Consider the following 24,365-nt stretch of genomic DNA (forward strand, 5'->3'; position numbering starts at 1 on the left):
TAATATTCTATTTTCATTAAAAAATTTTGTTTATCTATTTTAAATATTTAAAATTATTCCTAAATATTTATAAATTTAATATATTTTTATTTGAGTGAAACTTGAATTGATTCAAGTTTTTGAGTTTCAAAACTATGATTCAAATTTAAAAGCTCCTTTTAAGGGAAAATATGAAATTTGGCATCAGATTCTATTTGTAATTATACATCCAGTCTCTTCTCGTCATTCAATTTTCTCTATATAATTGAGATTTTTTTTCTTTAAAATGAGATTTTCGAATGTATGATAGCTCATTTTAGGTTTTTTTGACCAACTGGTGCAATGTGAAACGAATAAGCAACAAGACCAATGTTAATAATCCAAGGAAATCCAGTAGAAAAAAGAACTATCAAGAGAAGTTTTATTGATTCGAAGATGTTTTTACATTACAGTTACAATCTTATTTATAGAATATGATTTTATTCAAGAAGGGCCACTTAGATCTAGAGAGATCTTCAAGATCCATCATGTTATGCAAGGGGTTCAAACCCCTACTAAAAAAAGGAAGGAAAAAAGAATATCATTCTACTCTTAGTAAAACATAAAAATAACATTAAAAAAATTTACTTTATAAATATGGTAAAACTATCTGTGCATGATTCTAACTTCTATAACTAAAGTTAATATTATAACAGGAAATTTTTCTAAAAGGAAAATGTTGAAGTAACATTGAGGTTGCATTGTCTCAGGCATTGCTGGTGTTGATGTGTGTACAAAATCAAAGATGTTTTTTATCGAGATACTAGTGAGAGCATTTATGGGTCTATGCACATGAATGTGTGAAAAATCAATGTCATTCGAGCACTACTCTTTCTAAAATGATAAATTTTATGATAAAAATGTCTAAACGAAATAATTCAACTTAAAATGAAGAGTCCATTACATAACATGGATCTTGACGATCTTGACGAGTCCATTTCTTGTCGTATGATTCTAACTCTAAGGCCTGTGGGCCGACAAAATGATTTTCTCACCTCTTAATATTGTTCTCTCATGATTAGACTACCTGTTCTCCCATAGTTAAACATCAACTCTCCTCTTGATATTTCCTAGCTATTAAATGATCAATTTCATTTTCTAAAGAAATACAAATTTTCCCATGAATTTCATATTCCCTTAAAACCAATTCTATACAATCATGTATTTTCATTTTTTTATTTCCTTACCTACATAACACCAACATTTTAGGGGTCATTTTCTAATTTCATTTCTCATCTCATCGTACACTCATGTCTCTTTCTGACAACTATGTGCCAATGTACATGGCCTATATTTTACACCATGTCTTCCTCAATATTAATGGCCATGATTATTCTCTAGTGGACTCCATATGAATGGCAAACAGCTCAGAAAATTAAATTGGTGTACCAAGTGGAGAATCTCCATAAATTTAATCTAAAATTCAAATCTACATTAGAAGATACCAGCTAACTTAGTTGGTAAAGTTTATCCATGTTGGAATTATAGGCTTAGGTTCAAAATTTTCCCTCACTGGAATCGGGGTGAAGGTTAGCAATTTATAGGAGATGCTGTAATCATATGTTTGTTTAAAAAAGCCAACTTCATAACTCATTTTAGAAGAAGTTACAAGTCCCTACATATTAGTTGAGAGTCATAAATTCTTATTAAGTGAGAGTTGATAACTCATCCAAAAATATCTTTCATTCCAACTAACAAATTGCTAATAATTCTAAGATGCGCACCACTCCACAAAATCTATTGATGATCTTCACCATTTAAGATAACTAAAGTCTAAATTGACAATATACTGAAATTCAAGTTTTATGTAATTTTAGTGTGAGTTCTCATAGATTTTTTTTTTCTCACTTAAAATTAAATCAATTTAAGATTTCAATGAACCTTGGATTGACCAATTGTATGAACCCACATGTATTAAGGGCATCCTCAATTTATAAATTATCCACATTAAGTTTCGTATGATTGATTGAATTGGAATCTTTGAAATTTCATATTAACTTTTCTACAAATAAAAAATAGAAAATATTGAAGTAACATCGATTCTCACAATTTTTGACGTGGATGTATGTACAGAGCGATAGATGCTTTGCATTGATATATGGGAGAAAAGCATCTATGGCTATGTGTGCACGACCCATAAAAAATCTCTCAAGTGAAAGAGTCACGTTGGAGTAACATTGAAATTGACATCGTTTCACACATTGGTGTGCACATAACGATAAATGCGTCTCACTCATACTTTGATGAAAAACATATATGATTCTATACACACATTCACGTCAGGAATGTGTGAAACGATGTCGAGTTCAATGTTAGTTCAGCATTTTCTCAAAACTGAACTTGGAAAGTAACTTTCAAGAATATATATCTGCGAACCAAACAGGCCTTAGAAGGAGAATAAACAAAGTTAGGGAAAAAGAAAAGAATTAATATTCCTTAATGAATTGGACAGAGCCAGTGATTGATGAACTCGACGTCTGGGCGAAGTCACCATCAGATAATAATGACGAAGATATTGCACGACTGCCCGTGAGAAAATCTTAGGTGTTGAGCATAAAGATATAAACCAGGTAATGTCCATAAGATCAAAGCTAAAGTCATTATCATATTAACGCTGACATGCCCTCAAAATTAGGTAACTCAAAACTGCCGAATCCAACCTAAATCGGTGCAAAATTTTCAGTAAAATTCCATTTTAATGGAATCGATTAAAATGAAATCTCTTGGAATCAAATCGAATAAGAATCAAAATCAATAAAGTTGAAAACTATAACCATTTAAAATGAAAACTTTTAGCTATTTCAATTTCGATTTTATTAATTTAAAAACCAGAGTCAAAATAAATAGGAACCATGAACCAACAAAATTTAACGATTCCAAATTTCAATCCCTTTAAGAACCGAACCAAAATCGACCTATTATTTAGTAATATATTCACCTTGATTTTGAAGGGGAGAGGCAAATGAGATAATTTTTTACTCACAAGAAAGTCAATTATACAATTGTAAATTAGGGTGATGCCCTTGATAAATCTGGATTTGTGTTATTGGTCGATCCGAGATTTTATGAAATCCTAGATTAATTTTTCTATATGAAAAATAAAAATTCGAGTGCAAATATGCAATTGTACACCAAAGTTCAGCATGATTGGTAGAACTCAAGCCATATGATTCAAATACTTTTTTCACCATAGAATTAATTAACTAGAATCTTGGTGGGCCCTAAACCCAGGATGATAATCAAATTAAATGGACCAATCAGCCTGACTTTCTTGTATACCTACACCCAAAAGATTGGGCCAAACATTAATGGGCCACTGATCTAGAATATGATGGCATGTTGTATAGCAAGGAGGTACAGGGTTGGGTCACATTATTATTATTATTATTTTAATATTTTATTGATCGAATGTCAGGGCCAGCTTGCGCACACCACGACTAATCTCGGGGAGGACTATCACAACAACCCACAGTCATGGTCTCCCAGTTAAATCATGAGAAAAATCCAAGAAGGGAATCGAACCTGTGACGGGAGCCTAACCCACACTTCACGTGCTTGCCCTTACCACTTAGGCAACCCATGGTTGAATCACATTATTGGAGTATAAGAATAGGGTAAATCCAATCTGCTTTTCCATTAATATATATATTCATCGAAGAACAAGGAAAATAACAATAATAATAATAAATTTTTATAGAAAATTTACAAACCTAGCTTAATTTATTTGAGACATACCTTTAGATTTTGGGATTTTTGTGAAAACTAATAGAAAATGACCTAAATGCCCTTATCTTCAATCTCTTGCCAAAAAATGTCTCCCCAAAACTCGTCTTCTTCAATTGCTAAGGTAAATAGTTTTTTTACTCTCATCTTCAAAATTAAGTTGTGTATGTAATTAGGTCAAAATCATCATAAAAGCACTTTCTAGAAACAACATAAATAGAATGAAATTTGATTTTGATTTTGATTTTGAATTATAAAATCAATATTCAGAAAGAGTATAACCAAACAAATTCTAAATTTTGAAAATATTTTTATAATATGATTATGAAAATCCATGATCAAAATAAAAAAGATGAGGTTCTACAATCTAAACCATACATCTCCAAAGTTAAAAAATTTATACAATGTCAATCCAAATCTGATCCAACGTCGGGTTAGCCTATCATACTTGGGTTGGGCCCATCCAACTATTCATAATCTTTTGGGGTTTTCTATAATGAGCTTTATATGAAGTTGGATAAAAACCATTATCTCCAAGCAGAAAAAGAATTCTCTTAAGTAAGAAAGCACTTGTCAACTTTCAGAAGATAATTAAACTAATGATTAGTTCAATTTTCAAGAGTAAATTTTCGAAAAACAAACAGACCCTAAATGAAAATAAAGAAAGGAAGAGAGAAAAGAAAAGAATTAATATTCCTTTAATGGAATGGACAGAGCCAGTGATTGATGAACTCGACGTTTAGACGAAGTCACTATCAGATAATGATGAAGATGTCTCAACACTGCGTGTGAGGAAACCTTGGGTGTTGGGCATAAATATGTAAACTGAGTTATATATACGACAATGATAACAAGGACAAGTCACTTTCACAACAATGATGACAAGCATTCAAGGTCATTTTGCACTTATTAAGGTCATGTCTGTTACAAAATCATAAATATGTATCTTTATGAATCACCAGAAAGAGTGCCAAATAATTTGTACATTTAAAATCATCGTGCCCATCGTTGTAATAATCCTAATAATAATAGTCTTTAATATAAAAAAAATTATAAAATCATTGTTATCGTTTGAATTATTTAGACATATCTCTTGAATGTAAAATTTTCCACCCAAATATCGATTGTCTTGATTTTCAAAGGTAAATATTTTTTTAACTCTCATCTTTAAACTCAAGATGTGTAATTAGGTAAAATTGTCCATAAGATCAAGTTTCATAAACAAATGTTAGGCAAATGAGATTTTGATTTTGAATTATAAAATTAGCTTTTCAAAACCAATATAATCAAGCGAGATTATGGATTGTGGAAATAAGTTCCTATAGTTTGATTCTTAGAATTGGGAATCGAGTTTTACAATTCAAACTTCCAACTTAACTAAGTGGTAAGGGTTGAGTAGTTTTGATCTCACGACCTACATTTAAATCCCATTGAACCCACCTTCACCTCTCCTAACCACTGACCCCTTGCTTACCTGGTGGAAAAAAAAAAGAGTTCTGCAAGAGGGAGTGAAGTCCAAAATTAAGTATACAACTTTAAGAGGGTTGAAAGAGATTGGTGCAAGATAGATCTAATCAAAACCTAACCCAAGCTTTAAAATGACCCAACCCTAAAGTTAGGCCCGAGATACTCCACCCAAGCTCATGATCGTGTCGAGTAAGTCACATAGTGGAAGGGAAGCCGTCAGGCTAGCTCGACCAAAGCTTGACTACATTACACTTGATGGTAATACACTATCCGTAGAGTGCTCAATAGCGAGAGTACGCAAACGTAGGCCCCCCCTACCCCACGGTACTCTCTTTCAACTTTTAGCGCTTTGGCCCCCTTGGGAACAGAACATGACTACACTACACCTATAAAGTATTTGACCCCTTGATTGAGGGGCCTACTAGGGTAAGTCTTATTACAGTTTTAATTATGCATACATCAACATCATAATATCAAATATTATTCAAAGAATTTGATTCTTATTCTCATTAATCCTCTTCTAATCATTTTACAAAATCTTCATCCTACATTACTAAATTTAGGAATAAGAAGGGTTAAAGTATCCAACGTTAAAATATAAAGTTAAATGTACTAGATATGTAGGTAAAAAGAATGATTTCACCCCCCAAGACTTGTATCTCAATGAAGATCTACCTCCTTATTCTTGCAAAAAGTTTCGAATCTGGGAAGATTTTCCTGATCAAGACCCTTTGACAATTAAGTTAAAAAAAAAAAAAAAGAAGAGCTTAATAAGAAAATTGGTCAAAAGTCCTTTACCTATGTGATGAACCTCCTATTTATAGAGTTCCAGAGTCCTGATTTAGTTAGTGATATTTTTTATGAAGCAATTGTACATATTCGTTATCTTCTATAATTAGGATATTTCCATCATTGTCTCCTTAATTAGTGTTAAAATTTGTTCTAAATATAATAACTTAGTTGATTTAGGAATGCTACCAATATTAGAATCCTAATATCAATGTAAATCTTCTGTTAAAATTCCTTATGATTCTCTCGTTATTTTCATAATATTTCCTTTACGAACTCATTATTTAGCCGAGTGCATTGGGTTTTGCCACATGTCACTTAGCCTGAATCCTCTTGAGAAATCAGCTAGACTAAACCATTCATCTGTTGAGTGGGTTTATCATCTGTTATATATATATATATATATATATATATATATATATAACATGATTGATTTGTAGGTTGCCAAGGCCCTTAATCCAAGCCTGATCTAAATTTTGGTCACATTTGAAAATCTCAACATAAATCCAACCCCAACCCTAAATATGCCAAATTAAGCCTTGTAGAAGATCGGGTTGGCTCACCAGGGTTGTGCTGGGCCCATGCAGTGATTTTCTGTGTTTTTATATAATGGGCCTCATTGGCCAATGAGTGAAAACCATATAACCAAACATCAAATGGTTCGGAATCACCAATGAGGATGTTTTATTCTAGGGTGTAAATTCATTGAAGGGCCAACAGCAGTGATTTCCATGTGTTCTAATTATAGCAAAGATCTGGCATGACTACCATGTGGGACATTTCTTATGACCGACCCTTTAGGCATCTTGGGACACACAAATAAGCCCAACAAGTTAGTTTGGTTTAATTAAAAGCCCAAAAGATAAGTGGCTCTGGATTGGACCAAACAAGCATGGGATGATGGGTATCTATTATGTAGTCGTAGTCGTTTGACTCAGTCGATCCATTTGAAATGGAATTTATCATGTTTCTTGAGACAAGAGCTTCATGTCACCATCTACAATGTCTTGTACAACTCTTTTTAGGCCCAATAATCCTAGAAGCCAATGTCAATAAATCATTAATCAAACTGAGTTGGCCCAACCAGTTGTTTGAATATTCACGTGTTGGTTGGCCCAATCAACTTCATCAAACAGAGTTTCTTAAAATTATAAACATTTTGCGCTAATGGGAACTTTTAAACATATGTTGGGCTTCATGGGCTTAGCATGTATGTGAATCGTCAATCCCTTTTTCTTAAAAATAAATTATAAAATTTGAGATGCTAATGTTCCAATACTTCAAATGGACCTTGGCGACATCCACAATCATAGATTTTTCATAATTGTACTTAAAAAATATTTACTATTTTATCTTTTTATTACCAAAGGAAAGGATGTTATTGTTGTTATACAATGGCATTTTTGTAAATATTCATATGAAGTAGTCTTGGAAGTTACCTTCCCCTTCTCCTTTAGAAATTATATTTGAATAGGGATGTCAATTGGGCCCATTAGTCGTAGTCTAGCCCACTTGAAAAGAAAGAATTAGGCCTTTGATCTTGAGCCGCAAAGGCCAAGTTAGGCTTGAAGTTTTCCAACCCATTAAACCTGGGCCAGGCTACAGCCTAACAATTCCCGGCCTCTTAGAATTTTTGCATATGCACACTACGGGTGCAACATGGTTTGGTTTGGTTTGGTTTGGTTTGAGGTCAAATTGGAGCCCAACCAACATAGTTCAGTTCCACTAAATAAGAACCAGAACCAGAACCAAACCAACCCAAACCGAAATAAAATCGGTTTGGTTCGGTTCTACAAATTGTCAATATTCTATAAATTATAAGTAATATTTTTTTAATGAAAAAATTAACATATAATATATATAAAATTTCATACAATAATCACCAATCTATCCTTAAAAATTCATTACTTTATCCATAAAAAATACTAATTCATGTCCTAACTCCTAAAATAATTCATAATATATATATATATTGCATAGGGGTTCGGTATTTAGTTTGGTTTGGTTTTATATGTACTTGGTCCAAGAACAGAATTAAATTTGATTGGTTCTCCATTTTCATAAACTGGAACCAAAGCGCAACTTGTTCCAAACCAAACCAAACCATCCCAAAGCTGTCGGTTTGGTTCGGTACTCAGTTTGAATTGGACCAAGTTGCACCCGTAATACATACCATGTATAGTCGAAGAATGATTTCATTAAAAAATTATAATTTAACCATTTAATCCCATATCTAACCATATTTTCTACTAGGATTGATATTGGAGTCGTATTTTGATGAAAAATGATTTTAAATCAATCCAAATGATTTAAAAAAGTGCATGATTTATTTATTTTTAATAAAATCTGAAAATCAACACAAAGCCAGCCTGGGCCTGTTAGGTGGGCTCGATAGGGGTATAATGCTGGTCTAAGATACAAATCGGGCTCAACCAAGCCCAGCTCGAACCCACCCATTAACAGAAGATTCATATATTATATTTTCAAGTGATGAAGAGGAAGAAGAAAGCCTAAATCAATTAAACACTTCCCGAGTGTTACAAATTATTATATTATAGGTCATATAAAAGCAAAAGATACTTTTGATATTGGGAAACATCATCTCCTCTCTTCACATAATCACATAAAGTTGTAAAAAGGGGCAACTTAGTGCAGAAGAAAGACAAAAAGATAGAAAAAAAAAAAAAAAAGTAAATCAGGTTGGTTGCATGCTTTGGAATACGGCCTAGGGTTCTTGCATGCACGATATATGTATATATATATATTAAAAGCTAAAAAGTAAAAAAAGTTAACAAGTTTACACCTATAAAGTGGGAGAGATTCCTTTAAACTCGGGAAAAGATGTTTCATGTACCTGCATGGCTGCATCAATATCCTATCCCCTAATTTCCCAACCTTTGGCCAAAATATATCCTGATTTTTCTGAATCTTGTCTTGTACGTCTTGGCCCTACTATTTTAAAATCTGAACCCATGGTTGGACTGAAAATTTGTCAAATTTGTGAGACCAAAATTGGATCCTGGTTCAATTTGTGGTGTTATGGTCAAGATTACATCTCAAGAAGTTGAGGTCTTGAATTCGAATCACCCCTTGGGAGCCACCCTCGTAGATTTATACCAGAAATTAGCGAGTGTGTGTGGGGACTGGGGAGAGAGGACTGCACGTGCTCAAGGATTAGTTGGGCACTCTAAGAGTCCCTAATATCTCGGTTTTAAAAAAATTGCTTAAAATGCCTACAATTTTCATTTATTTTTATACAAAGATTCCATTGAATAAATTTTCTTTATGGAATCAAGGTATAAAGATGACATTGAATAATTTATTTATTTATTTATTTATTCTTCTGGAATCAAGGGAGGCATGTCCTCTCCCCCTACACGCACTAAGTAATTTTTGAAATAATTAAATCCTTGAGAATGGCCCCTAAGGGGTGATTTGAACTCAAAACCACTGCTTTCTTACCTAAGATGTGGTCTTGGCCATTTGACCAACCCTTAGATGCAATGTTTAAGAATTGGACTGATAATTGAATTGAAATTTTTCTTTATTTGTCGAACCGAGGTCCAATCGGGGTTCAATTTGGTTGGACCAATTTTTATTTATTAAACAATAAATATATTTATTAAATAAAAATATAAGATTTAAGGAATTAAAATTTTCTAAATAACACAAGATTTTATTTTTCAATACTATTAAATAAATAGTAATAGATTAAGTAATAAAAATCAACCAAGAAGGAGAAGATTTAATGATTTCATACTTTGTTAACTTATTCTTTGATTTATAAAGGCTTTTGTAAGAAAACATGGCATGTTTTGGTAACTCATCCTTCCATTTTAAAATTTTAGGAAAATAAAAATTATGATAAAGTATGACAAAAGTAGTGGTTCACCAAAAAAAAAGGGGCTTAAATGGGTCGGATCAAGTATGTCTACATCCATATTCAAATTTTTTCTTTGGATCTGGATCCATGTGCAAATCTGACTTGGATCCTATTAACTAAAATCATACTTGAACCATTTTGCTTTCACTGAATCCGGATCCAATCCGATTGAATGGCTTGATTCGAGTTGATCATACTAGATATTTTCAGACCATTCAACATTTTTTTGTTATATTTCTTTTCTAATTATTATATTATTTTATTGTACTATTATAATTCTTTTATTTTATAGGAATTCTTGTTATATTAAAGTAGTAGAAAATTGATATTTTGAAAAATATAAAAATATAATTTTCAAAGCAGTATATCATTGGGATCTAGATAAATATAGGAATAGATCCATATACAACCCGAATCTGACTCAAATCAAGGGACACCAACCCATATTCGACCCTTTTTATTTTCTTTGATCCAATTTCAAAAATAGTGCTTGTCAACAGGGCTGGCAAGGGCTCGGTTGGGGTTCAGATCATATCAAATCCAACTTAAACTAAAAAAATCTACATAAAAAATTTATGTAAAACAAGATATATAACATAATTGATACTAATTTCCCACATTTTACTTGCTTGTGTCTCTATCAAACCGGGACATGATTGATCTAGATAGGGACGTGATTCGATAAAATGTGGGAAAGTATATAAATGCAAGTAACGTTTTTACAAAAAAAATAAAATAAAATAAAAAATGAGAGAGAATATTACAATAGTATTTTAAAAATTAAAGGGAACTTCCAGTTTGGTAGTCCAACTCCAACCGGAATTTGTAACGTTTAATTCTAATGGAATCTAGGTTTTTGAAGGAGATGATTGATTTTAACAGAAAAGTAGTTCAACTGTCACACCAATTGAGCCATGAATCCCTTTAAAGTAAAATGTTTCCTTCTCAAGATAAGATCCATTATCGAAAGATTCTTTAATGATCAAATCTTGAGAGCTACATAATTAACTTTACACTTTTATCAAAATAAAATTAAATATTTTCAAAATTATATTATAATCTAAATTGAACTTAGATCTCATCACAATCCAACAAATTTGACAAATTTTCAATCTAATCATCAGCTCAATTCTTAAAACTGCTTTTAGAGACGATGAAGGAGTAGTTAATGAGTTGGGTTGGTATTGTCCGGGCGGGTTCCATCATCATTTATACTCATTTATATGAGATAAGGCCTTGAGCTATGTGCTTAGTAGGGCAGGGGTGCAACTTGGGAGGGATCAATCCGACCTTGGATTAGGTTTGGATTGAATTTTTCAAGCTCGGAGGACGAGAGGGGATGATCGATAGATGATTTGAGAAAATCGTGAGAGATAATTGTCATTTTTTCTTTGTGCGGGATTGTTTGAGATATTGAAGGGTTAACAACAATAGGCCATCTTGGCTAGACGTAGAATAGATTTAAAAAGAAAAAAAAAAAAAAAAAAAGAAGGATTAAGACAAGATTGAAATCGATTGATTGAAGATGAGATTGAACTCCACGAGGGTCATGGATTGTTTTTCTCTTAGTTAGAGGTTGGGAGGTTAAGATGAGGGCACTGAGGTCATTTTTTTGTTAATATGTTAAAGAAGACCAAGGTCAAGGGGTATATCATCAAATCCAAAAACTTAAAGAGGATACCCCACATATTCATCAAAACCTGGAGGGGCAAGTCTAAATCACCCAAAAGAAAAGGAAACAATGGAATCCCTCTCATGTAGATGGGAAAAATCAAAACAAAGGAAATTTATTTGGAAAGTCACTTGTGGGTCCTACATGGATGGAGCATAAGTCACATATTTATCTTAATGTAACACGGCACGTAAAGTTGGGTCAAAACCCGATCCATATAGTGAGGGAGACGCTAGTCCACGAAGTGGGAGTACGAACTATATATGAATACGCCAAACAAAAGGCGAACTGCAAGTGGGTCTGTACGGTTCGACTATGGACCATAAAGAATAAGATTCTCTAACATGAAACGTCGTCTGATCAACATCGTCAGACGTACGGTTGCAAGGATAATTACATTTTCTTAAAAATAGGTTTGAATTGAAAAAATCTTTAAATTTTACTAATATCAACCCGATGTTGACACATAATAACAAAGAGATTATATTTATACTATCACTTGTGCAAATCAAAAGTATGTATATTGGATTAGATGTAAGGCTGCACCTTGGGGGTGTTAAACCCATCCCGACCTTGGGTTCAGATAACAAAAATAAATGTCCGACTCAAATCGGGTTGGGTTTGGGTTTGGGTTTGGGTTTGGGCATGGGCATTGGACAACTTGATTTATCCGAATCTGAACTTATCATGAGTATAATTTAAAAATATTTTTTACATCTTAATTTCTTTCGCATTTATTTACTATGTATAATTTTTTTATCGGTAAGCTGGGACTATAAAAGACGCTACCCTATTGCATTATAAAGGTTAAAAATCTTTTGTACATCTTAGAAATATCCCTCAGAACAATCAACAATAAATTATGAGGGATATTAGATAAATCATTACAGAACACTCTTTCCTTTGTCAGAAAATCCACTGCAACATTTGCTTCACATCAACAAATTCCAACTTGATAGACTCAAAGTCATCCTTCATGGAGTTTAAGCTTCACAAAACCTGCAAATGCTTCCATTGAAGGGTTAATTTCACAATTCAAGCATTGGACAAAATATTTTTAATCTAGTAAATCAAGACCCTTTTAAATCCCAATGATCTTGCAGTTTTCAAGCCCTAAAACACTGCATCCAATTTGATAGCTACTATATCGTGATAAGAGGAAGGTACTTTGCCCATAAATTTCACTTGACCCCAAGGATCTCTAGCAATGAAGCCCATTCCCCCACCTTGACTAGATAGAGAACCATTGGTATACTTTTGTTTCTCTATGTAATTGTATATTGATATACAATGTAAATGTTTGTTTTGTTAGAAACTACGACTAACAATAAATTAATTAAGATGATAACTTTAGTTAATCATCGTTTTTTAAATTTGATTTAAATTTTATATATGTAAATTTTGAAACACAATTTTTGAATAAATAATTGTAAATTTTAAATTCTTTTTAGATACCACTTAACTTTACATAAGCTCCTATCATTGCTAAATTATCTAATATTAATGGGGAGTAAATCAACCTGACCAATCTGACATGGGTTGGGTTTGAGTTGAGCATTTCAATCTTGAGTTTGGGTTAGGCATGGCACAAGTTGATCCCCAACTCAGCCAAGTTGCAACCCTAAGTCTACATGTCGGGTAGAAATGTAAAGATAACCTATGGTTCAATTTTCCATTTTTTGAGGAAAATAGAAAAAGATTCCTATTATTCTAATTTCTTGAAAACACATAGGATAATTCCAGAAGTCTATTATATGGTAGATCAGATCGAGGTTAATCTACGACCAATCTAATAACGATTGAATTGGACTTGTAACTGTTTGATAAGAATTAGACCGGATTGAATCTTATCAAATCTTAATGGTAGGATCAAAATATGATCTATTCATTGAATTGGGAGCGAAAAATGAAAATAAATTTCATGTATTTTAAACAAAATGTATTATGTAATGTACTTACTTTCTTATATTTTATCAAATTGGCAACTTATTGAATTAAGACACAATTGATCCATAACTTGTGCGATGGGTTGTCAAATTGAATCCTTATTGAAAGCCAAATCCTTAATCCAGAATTGAAGTTATTGATTCAAATAGACTGGAATTTGGGTGTAATCTGATCCATTGATAATTCTAATCTATCACTCAGGATACTAATCATATTCATACATTAATTATTATTTTAAAATACCAATTGGGCACTTAAATTTATTTTTCTAATGATTGAGAGCAAAAATTTCCCTTTTTCATTTAGAGATTATAATGATTGATCTATTTTACTATTGGAAATCTTGGATGAAACAATATTTACAAAAAGACGTGTTTATTATGCCTAGATTAAAAAAAAAGGGGGGGATTAATTACGGATGGGTTCAAATAAAGTTTTAACCCAACCGTAAAGAGTCGGACTATAACTAGATTATTACTAAACCTCTCTAGGGCCTAAGTCCATTAAGCCTAAGTTTGGCCCTAATAAATTTAAGTTGATTTTCAAACTTTATTAATTATTGATTTTATTCACTTTTGAAGTCGTTAATATTATTTTTTTCATCAAAATAAGATGAGAGATTCGAGTAAGTTCATCATTTTATGATATATTTTAATTTTTTTGGTTACAAAATCATAAATCTAAAATCATATATATATATATATATATATATATATATATATATATATATATATATATATATATATATATATATATTGTGTGACGTTGGGTCAAGTTGGGTTTGTGGGCCAAATTGACTGCCTTTAAAAAAGTTCTTGCAATCCAAACATCTGGAAAACACCAATCAGATTGATCAAGTGTCTTGTTTCTTCATTTAATAATTGTGGACCACGAAAAGTGTGCTACATTACTTCAAAACTTAGAATGAGTTGGATACAGCAAAAATTCTCTTGCTTCACTATATGGCGTAAGAAACAATAATAATTAATAATAAAAGATAGGGTTAGGTTTGAAAGATATCCGGCGGCCCACCAAAGCAAATAAAATAAATTGTTGCTCCAAGTTGTAGGGAATAACTACAAGGTAGTGGGACCCAACCTCACACCTACACTCCGGTGGTTTCGCTGCTCATCATCAAAATATTATATTATATACAATTTTACAAATCGTAATAAGCCCGTCGCCTTTGTTAAAAATTCCACTTGTGTCCCCATGACTATTGCTTCAAATCCTTTAAGGACTAAAGTGTAAATTTAAGAGGATGAAGGCCGGGTGGGTTATCGGAGTCAGAATAGGGTTTATATCCATATATTTTATTTGAATACCGCTGACCTCATATCACACTTCTTGACATGAAAGTGTAGGTGAATCTAAGTGGCAATTCTTTGTATTACTTTGAGATATTCAATTTTCTTTTTAATCTACAACTCTTTATTTTACTCGAGGTGTCTCCAACACAACTTCTCCAATGTTCTTGTTAGAATCTAATATCAAAATTAATAGTTCTGTTTTTGGAGGAAGAATCACTTTCCTTCAATCTTTTTTCCTCTATGTATTTTTAAGTAAAAATCCTTATTCTTTTGTTTGCCAAATAGAATATTCTCTTTTTTAAGGAATGGTTATCCGAATTAGCATAGGTGGTTATGGAATATGTCCACATTCATTCCTTGTTACATGGGGATCTTCTTTCAAGTAAGGATAATCTCTTATATTTTAGATCAAATCGTATCTTATCATATTCTGAATCCCTAATCTCTTGGGATTCGATATTTTTGTTGTTAGCCCATATTGCACAATATCGTTTCGAGTCCGAATTATCAATCCTAACCTGAGGCAGGAATGTTCCAACTTTACTGGCTCCTTAGACTTGAATTTTAGAGCAAGTCGATGCATATTGAGTCAGTAAATGGTGCCACACATTACGATCTCATGTGTTATAAAAAATATCCTCCACAGGAATCATAGATGCTTTTTATCGTAATATGAGTGGCAAAGCATCTATGGTTCCTACTCACTTTCACGTCAAGAAGTGCAATATGAGGTTACACATTGAGATCACTCTAGCACGATTCATTTTATTTTTGGGAAAAATTTAAAGGAAAATGATTTCAAGAAAAAATTGATTTTTAGGCAAATAAGATATGATTGGGGAAAATAAATGGGTAAACCATAGTTTATCACAAAATGTTCCTTGATCATTACCCATCGAGCAAATGATGAGTAACCTATATTAATCGCTCACCATTAGCCAATCCAAAAAATTGAAACTAAGATCTCATTTGACATTTGTCTAGCAGCAATCATATACAATGAAACATTTTCTTATAATAATAATAATAATTTCTTTTAAAATATTTTTTTTCTTTTTAATTATACACATCATAATAAAATAAGCAATTGATTTTTGAAGAAAAATTAAAATATTTACAAAAAAGCACCGCAAAGAAGGATTGCATATGTACCACCTATACCAACATTGGTATTAGTACATGTCAATGGGTTTATTTTATTTTCAGTCCCAACGTATTCTAAACGAGCTTACAATGTAAGATGATTTTGAGACCTATCAATTTGTTTTGTCAGGTGAGTCGTCAGTAATTAGTAGGTGAAGGTAGGTTTTGAACCCAAATTATGGTATCAATGCTCATAAGTTTTAATCAATTGAGCACGGGCACTTTCATTTTGGACCAATTCAGTGATGCGAACAGAATCAGGTAGATCTAGATTGAACATCATTAAATACTCCATTTCCAATTAGGAAAATTGGATGGGTTTGATTGGTAAGCCTCAACCATTAGCACCCTTAATTAGATTTAGAGTCATATTGGAGTGACCTCAGGCTCAAACCCCATGTTGCACTTATTTATGTGAAAGTGGATAGGAGCCATAGATGCTTTTTCATTTGCATCTTGATGAAAAACATCTATGGTTGCCATATATACTTTCACGTCAAGAAGTGCGATATGAGATTCTAGCCTGAGGTCATTTCAACATTATTCTTGGATTTATAGTACCACATTACCCCTTATTCCCATAAATAAAATAATCAACTTTATTCCTTACTTATTTAAACAAAAAATAAAATATTAAATCCATACAATGTCAATAAACCAGGCTTGGATTCGACAAATAAGGCAAATAAATTTTGAGGTCGGAGGAAACCTATCCTATTTAGAGGATTGAGCTTAGAATTAGGGCTTCGATGTAGCCTGGGTCCCTCCCCCTCGCGCACACATAGATACATAGAAGAGTAAGGTTTACAAACAACAAACAATGGTCGCTCCAATCCAATCCACAAATTGGCCCGAATGCAATCGAAGAAAACGTAGACTTTCTGATTTTTCTAAGGATTTTGTTCAATTAATCAGGCTTGGTTGGGTTATGATTTTAGGCTCAATTGAGAGTGGTACATTGAATGTTCATAGGGCTTAAAATGGGTCGGGTTTGAACTAGATATGTCTCTACCCATATCCATATCTGATTTTTTAATTTGGATATGGATCCAACTAGTTCAAACTATATCCAATTTGTTTTTATTTCCATTAAACCCATACCCAGATCTAATCCGACCGAATTAATTGATTTAGGTTGGTCAAGTCGAATAATTTCAAATCATTACAAAGCAATTTATTAAAAAAATGTAGTTTAAATGTGACTTAAACTCAAGGCCTCTCTACTTTTGAAAAGAAGCTTTGACCACTACATCTAAATTTTATTGATTAATTAATGATAGACTAAAAAAATATAAAAATATAATATATACAACATATAAAATAATATATCATTTGGATATAAGGATTGATCCATATCCGACTCGAGTCAAGGGACATCAACTCATATTTAACCTATATTTTAATTCGGATATACTTAAAATCCTAAATTTGCTAAAAATTAGATTCAGATGATTCGGATTTCAGATAAAACTTGACCCATTTTAAGCCTTAAATGTTCAGCCCATTCTCACACCCTTGACCCCTAGCATTCCATCATCTCATAATATTTTGAGAGAGCTATTATTGCCAAATCAATTCCTATGTAAATCATCAAAGAATTGCACAAGTTTGATATGACTTTAGTAAAAGTTGGTGGATCAATAATACCTCTATTTTGAAAAATTATTATGTAAAATTACAAAAATATCCACATTTCTTGGAACAGGGATATAATAGTCAAAGTAGAAGTTGTTTCGTGGAATAGGAGCTAATGGACCCAATGGTAGGTCATGAAGTCGCTGTCTGCCAAATTCCCGTCGGCTGTCTAAATAAACAAAGGAGGGCAAAATCGACCCAATACATCGAATGAGAGCCCCTTGTTTTTGTATCTCAATTTTTGTTGGGTGATTTAGACGTACTCCTCCAATTTTCTCTAATATTAGAGATGCTCCTATGTTTCCAAACTTATGGCATACTCTTTGACGTGAGTCCTTTCTGAGAGACTTGCATCAAAGATCTAAATGTCCTCATCTTAAATTTTTATCTAATTTTCTCCCCCAAATCAGTCGTCTTCAATCTAAACCTTGTCCTCCATATCAATTATTTTCTACCTTATAATACCTTCTTCAACCTTTGAATTAGAAGAATAAAATTAAATTTTTGGAGAAATATACAATAGATGGGAGTTTTTGGAGGAAAACTCGAGGGCATCTACAAGGTATTAAAAACTATGGATTAAAAACAAGATTAAATAAGTTAAAAATAGTTTATCTTTGAATTTAACATTTTGAAAATTAAAGATTCTTACATTTTTCAAATCTATAAGATTTTCTCTCTTTCAATCTTAAAACCTTAAAAAAGATATATTTTTTTTTATTAGATAAAAATAATTTTCCAAGATTAACAACTTGAAAATGACAAATTTTCTTATAGAAAATTAAGGGGGGTTTGGTTTAAAATCAAAGACAAGGGTATTTAGTTTATTTTTATTAGTCTCTCTTGGCAACCCTAGGTCAAGGGGGCATATTATGAATTAAAAAATAAAGCGTATCTATCTCTAAATCTAATTACCCTTTATTATTTTATTATATTATTACTATTATTAATATTTAAATACAATTAGGTTTAGATTGATTAAAATAATATAAAAATACTAAAATAGAAAGAAGATATTAAAGTATATCCAAGAAAGTCCTCCTACTTAAAAGGGATAAGCATTAGGATCAAAACCACTGGCCAGTCCCGTCAGCGCCCACAGTCCCAATTTAAAAACCAGAAACCAGACAGTTGTTTTGAAAAGTGGTTTTGGTACGAATTCCAGAAAACCAGGAATGGGTTTCACGAGCGTTTTCCACGTTATGTGGCGATCCGCCCGCAGTCTAAGGTCTGAACATGGTTGACACGCGCTACCTTCCCAACATTCATGGTTTTGGACTCTCTTGCATGGCTCATCTGTCTCTTTTTTCCCACTTTAAATCCTTTTATTTTATTTGCCATTTGGATTCCATCTTAATTACCATGTAAGCCACTCCAACTTGTTTCACCTATTTTAGTCTATTGACCATAATGCCCTTCTAACTTGTATTAGCCAATCAACCACAAATAATTGTGGGATTATTTGACCAATTTACCCCTTGCAATACCTTCTTCGCTATATAATTCAATTTCATTTTATGATTTTTGTTAGGGAAATAATTAGTAGTTAAAAAAATATTACAATTTATTGGATTGATAGAAATCTTTTGATGATTGAATTTCTTTATATACTAAGTGGATATGGACTTGATTCACTTATCAAGAGATGTTATGCATAGAAAGATCCAACGTCCATGAAAATTACTGGTACAATTATTTGACATTGTGACTTTAGTGATCTTTCAAACTAAAAAGAAACTTTTATTGTCAAATAAAAATAAAATTTATTATTGTCAATCATAGTAAAATGAGAAAAATGCAATTAGGTCACGAAAAAATTACAGATATGAGAGTTTTTTAAAATTGATATGACAAGTAAAGATAAATTATTGATGGTGAAAATTGATTTGCAAGTTGGTTTATGATGATAGATGATGTATAATTAAGTATTTTCAATTTATAAAGGTGTCATCGTTTTGTGTTGGTTAAAATCTATAAGTGTTGACATCATGACCTAAGTTTAACACCCACTTTTACTCACTAATTACTGGCTAGTACTCTTGTTTACCAAAAAAATAAAAAATAAAAAATAAAAAAATTATAGCTAGAGATGACATTGGATGGGCGAATATTTATGGATGACATATGGCACTAAATCCACAAGCATTGTTTCTTGTATATTAGCACCATAATCAGGGGTGGAGCTAGGATTTTTTTTGTAATGGGGGCAAACTATGGTTAGTTGTATAGTTGAAGAACTTGAAGATGAATGGTTTTATGGAGAAATTTAAAGGTTTTTGGTTAAAAGTTGAAGAAAAGATATCTAGGTCATTTTCAATTAATATATGAGAAGGCTTGATCAAGAACCAATGTCATTAACAAAAAAATGAAGGGGGGGAGGGGGGCAAAAATTGGAGGGAGGTGAGGGTGTGGGGGAAAATGGGGAGAGAGGTGAGGGAGTGGGGACAAATGGAGCATGTAATTAGTTGAAAATATAGGGGTGTCTCAAAGTTCTATTAGGGGCAATTGCCCCCACCAACTCCTAACTAGCTCCACCTCTAACCACAATGTTCATAATGGAGAGAATAATATTATCATAGCCTACTCAATACATGAATATTTTTGAAAAATTGAATAATTTTGGAGTAAACAATATTTACTATTATCATTGATTTTGTAATATGAATTTTCATTGGTTGAATCAAGCCTATTAATGATGATTTTAGTTGGAATTACTTAAAACTAAAGGAAAGAAAAACATCTACTTATACTCTCTTACCTCATCTTTTAAAAAAGTCTCTACCTTCTTATCGATACCAACACATCCTCCTCTCCTTTCTTGATTTATGGTTATCTTGATCGTTGTTTACATGAATTATGTCGTTAATTACATGTATATATGATATTCCTAATTTTTTTTCCTTTGCATGTTGATTAAGTACTCATAGTTTCTATGATATAATCGTTTTAAGTATCAATTACCCTTCCATTTTCAAACCCCTTGAGATGGAAGTTCCTCTTGTTCATCATGTTTGGTTTATGGGTTACTCCTATCAATGTTTATCCCATTGAGTATCTTTATGTGGTAGATCCAACTATATAAAAATTTCTTACCTATATTACTCACACATTCTTCTACATCAATGACATCCAAACAGGCCATTAACTTGCTAGAAATAAAAAAACTAGGGCAACCTCATCCAATATGTGTGATTCTAACTCACTAACTTACAAAACCTCACCCACATTGCTTTTGTACCCCTTTAAACAACATGGTATTAGGAACCTAGACGATTTTTAAGTCCGACTATACTTAATTTTAAGCCCATGCACTACATCCCCATGTATTAACATGCCTTTGGTGTTAGTTGTGCTGCCTATGACTTAAAAAAGGTGATTTAGACATTCACTCCACGTTTTGGTGAATATTTAAGTTGCCCATGTATATTTATGAAGTGTAGACACCCCCTTTGATTTTAGAATATATTTGATTATATGGAAAATCACTTTCCATGGAATTTGAAATCCATGGAAAATTAGTTGTGGAAAATAGGTAGGGTTGGAAAATCAAATTCCATTGTTTGATTTCACTTGGATAAAATCATGAAAAAATATGAGAAAAAAGAAGAAGAGGAGAAGGAGGAAGAAGATGAGAGGAGGGGGTGAGGAAGAAGAAGATGACGAGGAAGAGGGAGGGGGGAGGATGTGGCGATGAAGGTGGCGGTGGCGACGATGGCGGTGACGGAGGTAAGTGAGGGATGGAAAAAAAGGAGAAGAAGAGAGATAGAGAAGGTGGTCGGAGACGGAGCCGACGGCGACGGCGATGGTGACGACGGTGAGGTTAGTGTAATGGTGGTAGTGGTGGTGGTGGTAGTCGTGGTGGTAGGGAAGAATTGAGGATTAAAAATAAAGGTGGATTTCATTTTCCCACCCATATGGGTGGGAAAGTGAAATCCATGATTTAGTGGACTTTTTGAATGGGGTGGAAAATGAATTTCCATTTCTATATGCAATCAAACACTTGAAAAATGTCATTTTCCATGGAAATTGATTTTCCACCCTATTTTCCATGTGCAATCAAACATACCCTTAGTTTTTTTAGTTGGGTTAATGACCTCAAAATTTTATCTTCCTCGAACTTCAAGCCTCAAAAACAATATACAATGTTTGGAGAAGAATAATACAATAAAATTCTGTGTAACAAAATCAATAGTTTCAAAACAATGATTGAACACGTTATAGAATTGATGTATTACAAATTATTTATCATATAAATTGAATAGGTTAAGGGAAAAAAAAAAAAAATGCTGGAATGACACAAGGTATTTATTGCTATTCTCACAAGTCTAATGTGGGATGTGACATAACCATAGATGTGTTTCCTCGTGATACAAGTAAAAACCATCTATGGTTATGTATACATCTCCACGTCAGAATTGTGAGAATCACAGTAACTCCATTGTCACCCCACCATGACTCAAAAAAAAAAAAAAGGATTTTTAAACTAAAAGTTAAATATAAGGGCAATTAAGTCATTTTAATTGATCTAAAAGAAAAGACCAAGGTCACAGGGTATATCTGTACATCTGAATGACTCTAATAGAAATTCCCTATTGAGTGGTAAAAATCTGTAATTTGAAAGACTCCAACAGGGCAAATTCACAAGAAGAAACGAGAAACTCCCACCACTTTTAACGCCAAAACAAGTCCCTGGTTTTCTATTCCATCTCTACCGCTATTTTGGAAACCGCTGCGCCCACCCCCTCAAACCCACGGCCTCTCTCACCTTCTCTTCCCCCAACTTAAATACCCAATCTTCCTTCTCCTTCTATCTCATATTCATATTCGTAAACCCTTCTCTCTCTCTTTCACTTTCTAGACTCAAACCATGAGGATGAGCTGTAATGGTTGTAGGGTTCTTCGCAAAGGGTGCAGCGAGAATTGCAGCATCAGGCCTTGCTTGCAATGGATCAAAACCCCTGAATCTCAAGCCAATGCCACTGTTTTTCTAGCTAAGTTTTACGGTCGCGCAGGTCTCATGAATCTCATTAATTCTGGTCCAGAACATCTTCGTCCTGGTAATTCTCACTCTTGTAAACAAACACCCCCTTTCTAACTCTCTCTCTCTCTCTCTCTCTCTTTTTCTAAGGTTTTTGTTTTTGTTTTTTTTGTTTCAGCGATATTTAGATCTCTTCTCTATGAAGCTTGTGGGCGGATCGTGAACCCGATATATGGATCCGTTGGATTGCTGTGGTCCGGAAGCTGGCAGCTTTGCCAAGCCGCGGTTGAATCTGTTCTTAAAGGCACGCCGATCATTCAAATCCCTTCTGAAGCTGCTGTTTGCCCTAACCCTAACAATACTCTTAAGTCGTACGATATACGTCACGTGTCAAAAGATGAGAACTCTGCTGCCTCTCAGGAGCTTCATAAGGTTAAGACCCGAACCCGGTTCAAACGGTCCGCTAATTCCAAGGCTAAGACTAAGGTTTGCGAACCTGCTTCGGCTGTCGCTGATTCGGCTCAGATTTGGTGCCGAAGCTATTTGGACGAGTTTAAGAGAGCACCGAGTCACGAGTCTTCGGCGAGTCAACAAACGGATCTGAATGGAGAAGGATGTAGCCGAGAGACTGAGAGTATGTTTTCTGTTGAGACTGTTGAAGCTTCGCTTGTAAGCCGACCTGAGCCGGAGCCTATTCGTAAATTTGATGATAGTGGTGAGGTTGGGCTTGGACTGGAATTGACTCTAGGCTTGGAGCCTGTTTTGCGTGTGAGCCGCGTTAACTGTGTTGGTCCAGTAAAAGAAGATATAGAGATGGACCGTTCTGGTTTGGACACGTGTCAGACTTGATTTGTGTCCGGTTTATCAATGATGTTGATGAAGAGATCAGATCATCCAGTTTTGGCCACCACAATAAGCATTTTTTTTTTACTTCTTTTTTTTTTTTTTTTTTTCATGGTTTTTAGTTATTTTTTTTCTTTTTCTTGTAAAAATGCCGATAGATTATATGGATAATAGATCAAATAGAGTTTATTTCTGCTGTTATTCGGGGTAAAATCATTTTGATGAGACATCCTTAGATGCTCCGTCTGAAGTATTCTTGCTGACTAGACTTCCTACCTAACATTGGTACCATTGTACTTATCTGAAACGGAAAAAACGCGTCTGCCTTATTAATTCATGGTAGTACAGGTGGCTATCATGCAATAGATGGGACCCACAGTTCCACCAGAATATATCCAAGAATTTTGGAGACTTTACCTAGAGTTGAATCAACGGTTAAGATGGGGATGCATGGAACCATCTTTACCGCTCGTTGTTGGACGCTTGAAATTTTCTCGTATAGTAATTATTTGGTAATCTGTATTGTCACTCCCATTTCTAAAAATTTGTAAAATTACTATTTCACACTTAAAATAAAAAAAAAAAAAAAAAAGCTTGGAAGGCCACAAATCATTTGCAAATGAAAATAAAAAATGATTTGGGGTACAAGAAAGTATTGTAAATCAATTACAAAATCATAATGAAATATTTTAATACGGAGATTAACCAATCACGAAAACAAGATTTGCAAGAGATTTTCCAATGGTTACTAAGCAATAGTAAATCATTAATCGCAAATCATTTGCAATGCAAAACCTATGCAGTGCAAATCATATGTAAATGCAAATGATTTGTAGTGTACAAAGTAGGGTCTTCATAGGAAGCTTGTGAAAACTTAGGGTATGTCGGTTACAACTTCTATTGTAGATTTATGAGAAGTTACATTTTGAAGAATCTTGTTTGTTACATAAGTTGTAG

At 33.1% G+C, this 24,365-nt stretch overlaps 1 protein-coding gene across 1 annotated transcript; it reads left to right on the plus strand.

The window, feature by feature from the left end:
• Positions 1–22,293: 22,293 nt before the first annotated feature.
• Positions 22,294–23,609, plus strand: LOC147394482 (LOB domain-containing protein 41-like). Its single transcript, XM_086454333.1, has 2 exons — positions 22,294–22,644; positions 22,744–23,609. The coding sequence occupies exons 1-2, from the start codon at positions 22,455–22,457 to the stop codon at positions 23,412–23,414; spliced, it is 861 nt and encodes a 286-aa protein (XP_086310459.1). The 5' UTR covers positions 22,294–22,454; the 3' UTR covers positions 23,415–23,609.
• The last annotated feature ends 756 nt before the right edge of the window (positions 23,610–24,365 follow it).

This window comes from Akebia trifoliata, chromosome 9 (assembly GCF_017979445.1).
Source record: "Akebia trifoliata isolate Shusen 1 chromosome 9, ASM1797944v1, whole genome shotgun sequence".
NCBI lineage: Eukaryota > Viridiplantae > Streptophyta > Magnoliopsida > Ranunculales > Lardizabalaceae > Akebia > Akebia trifoliata.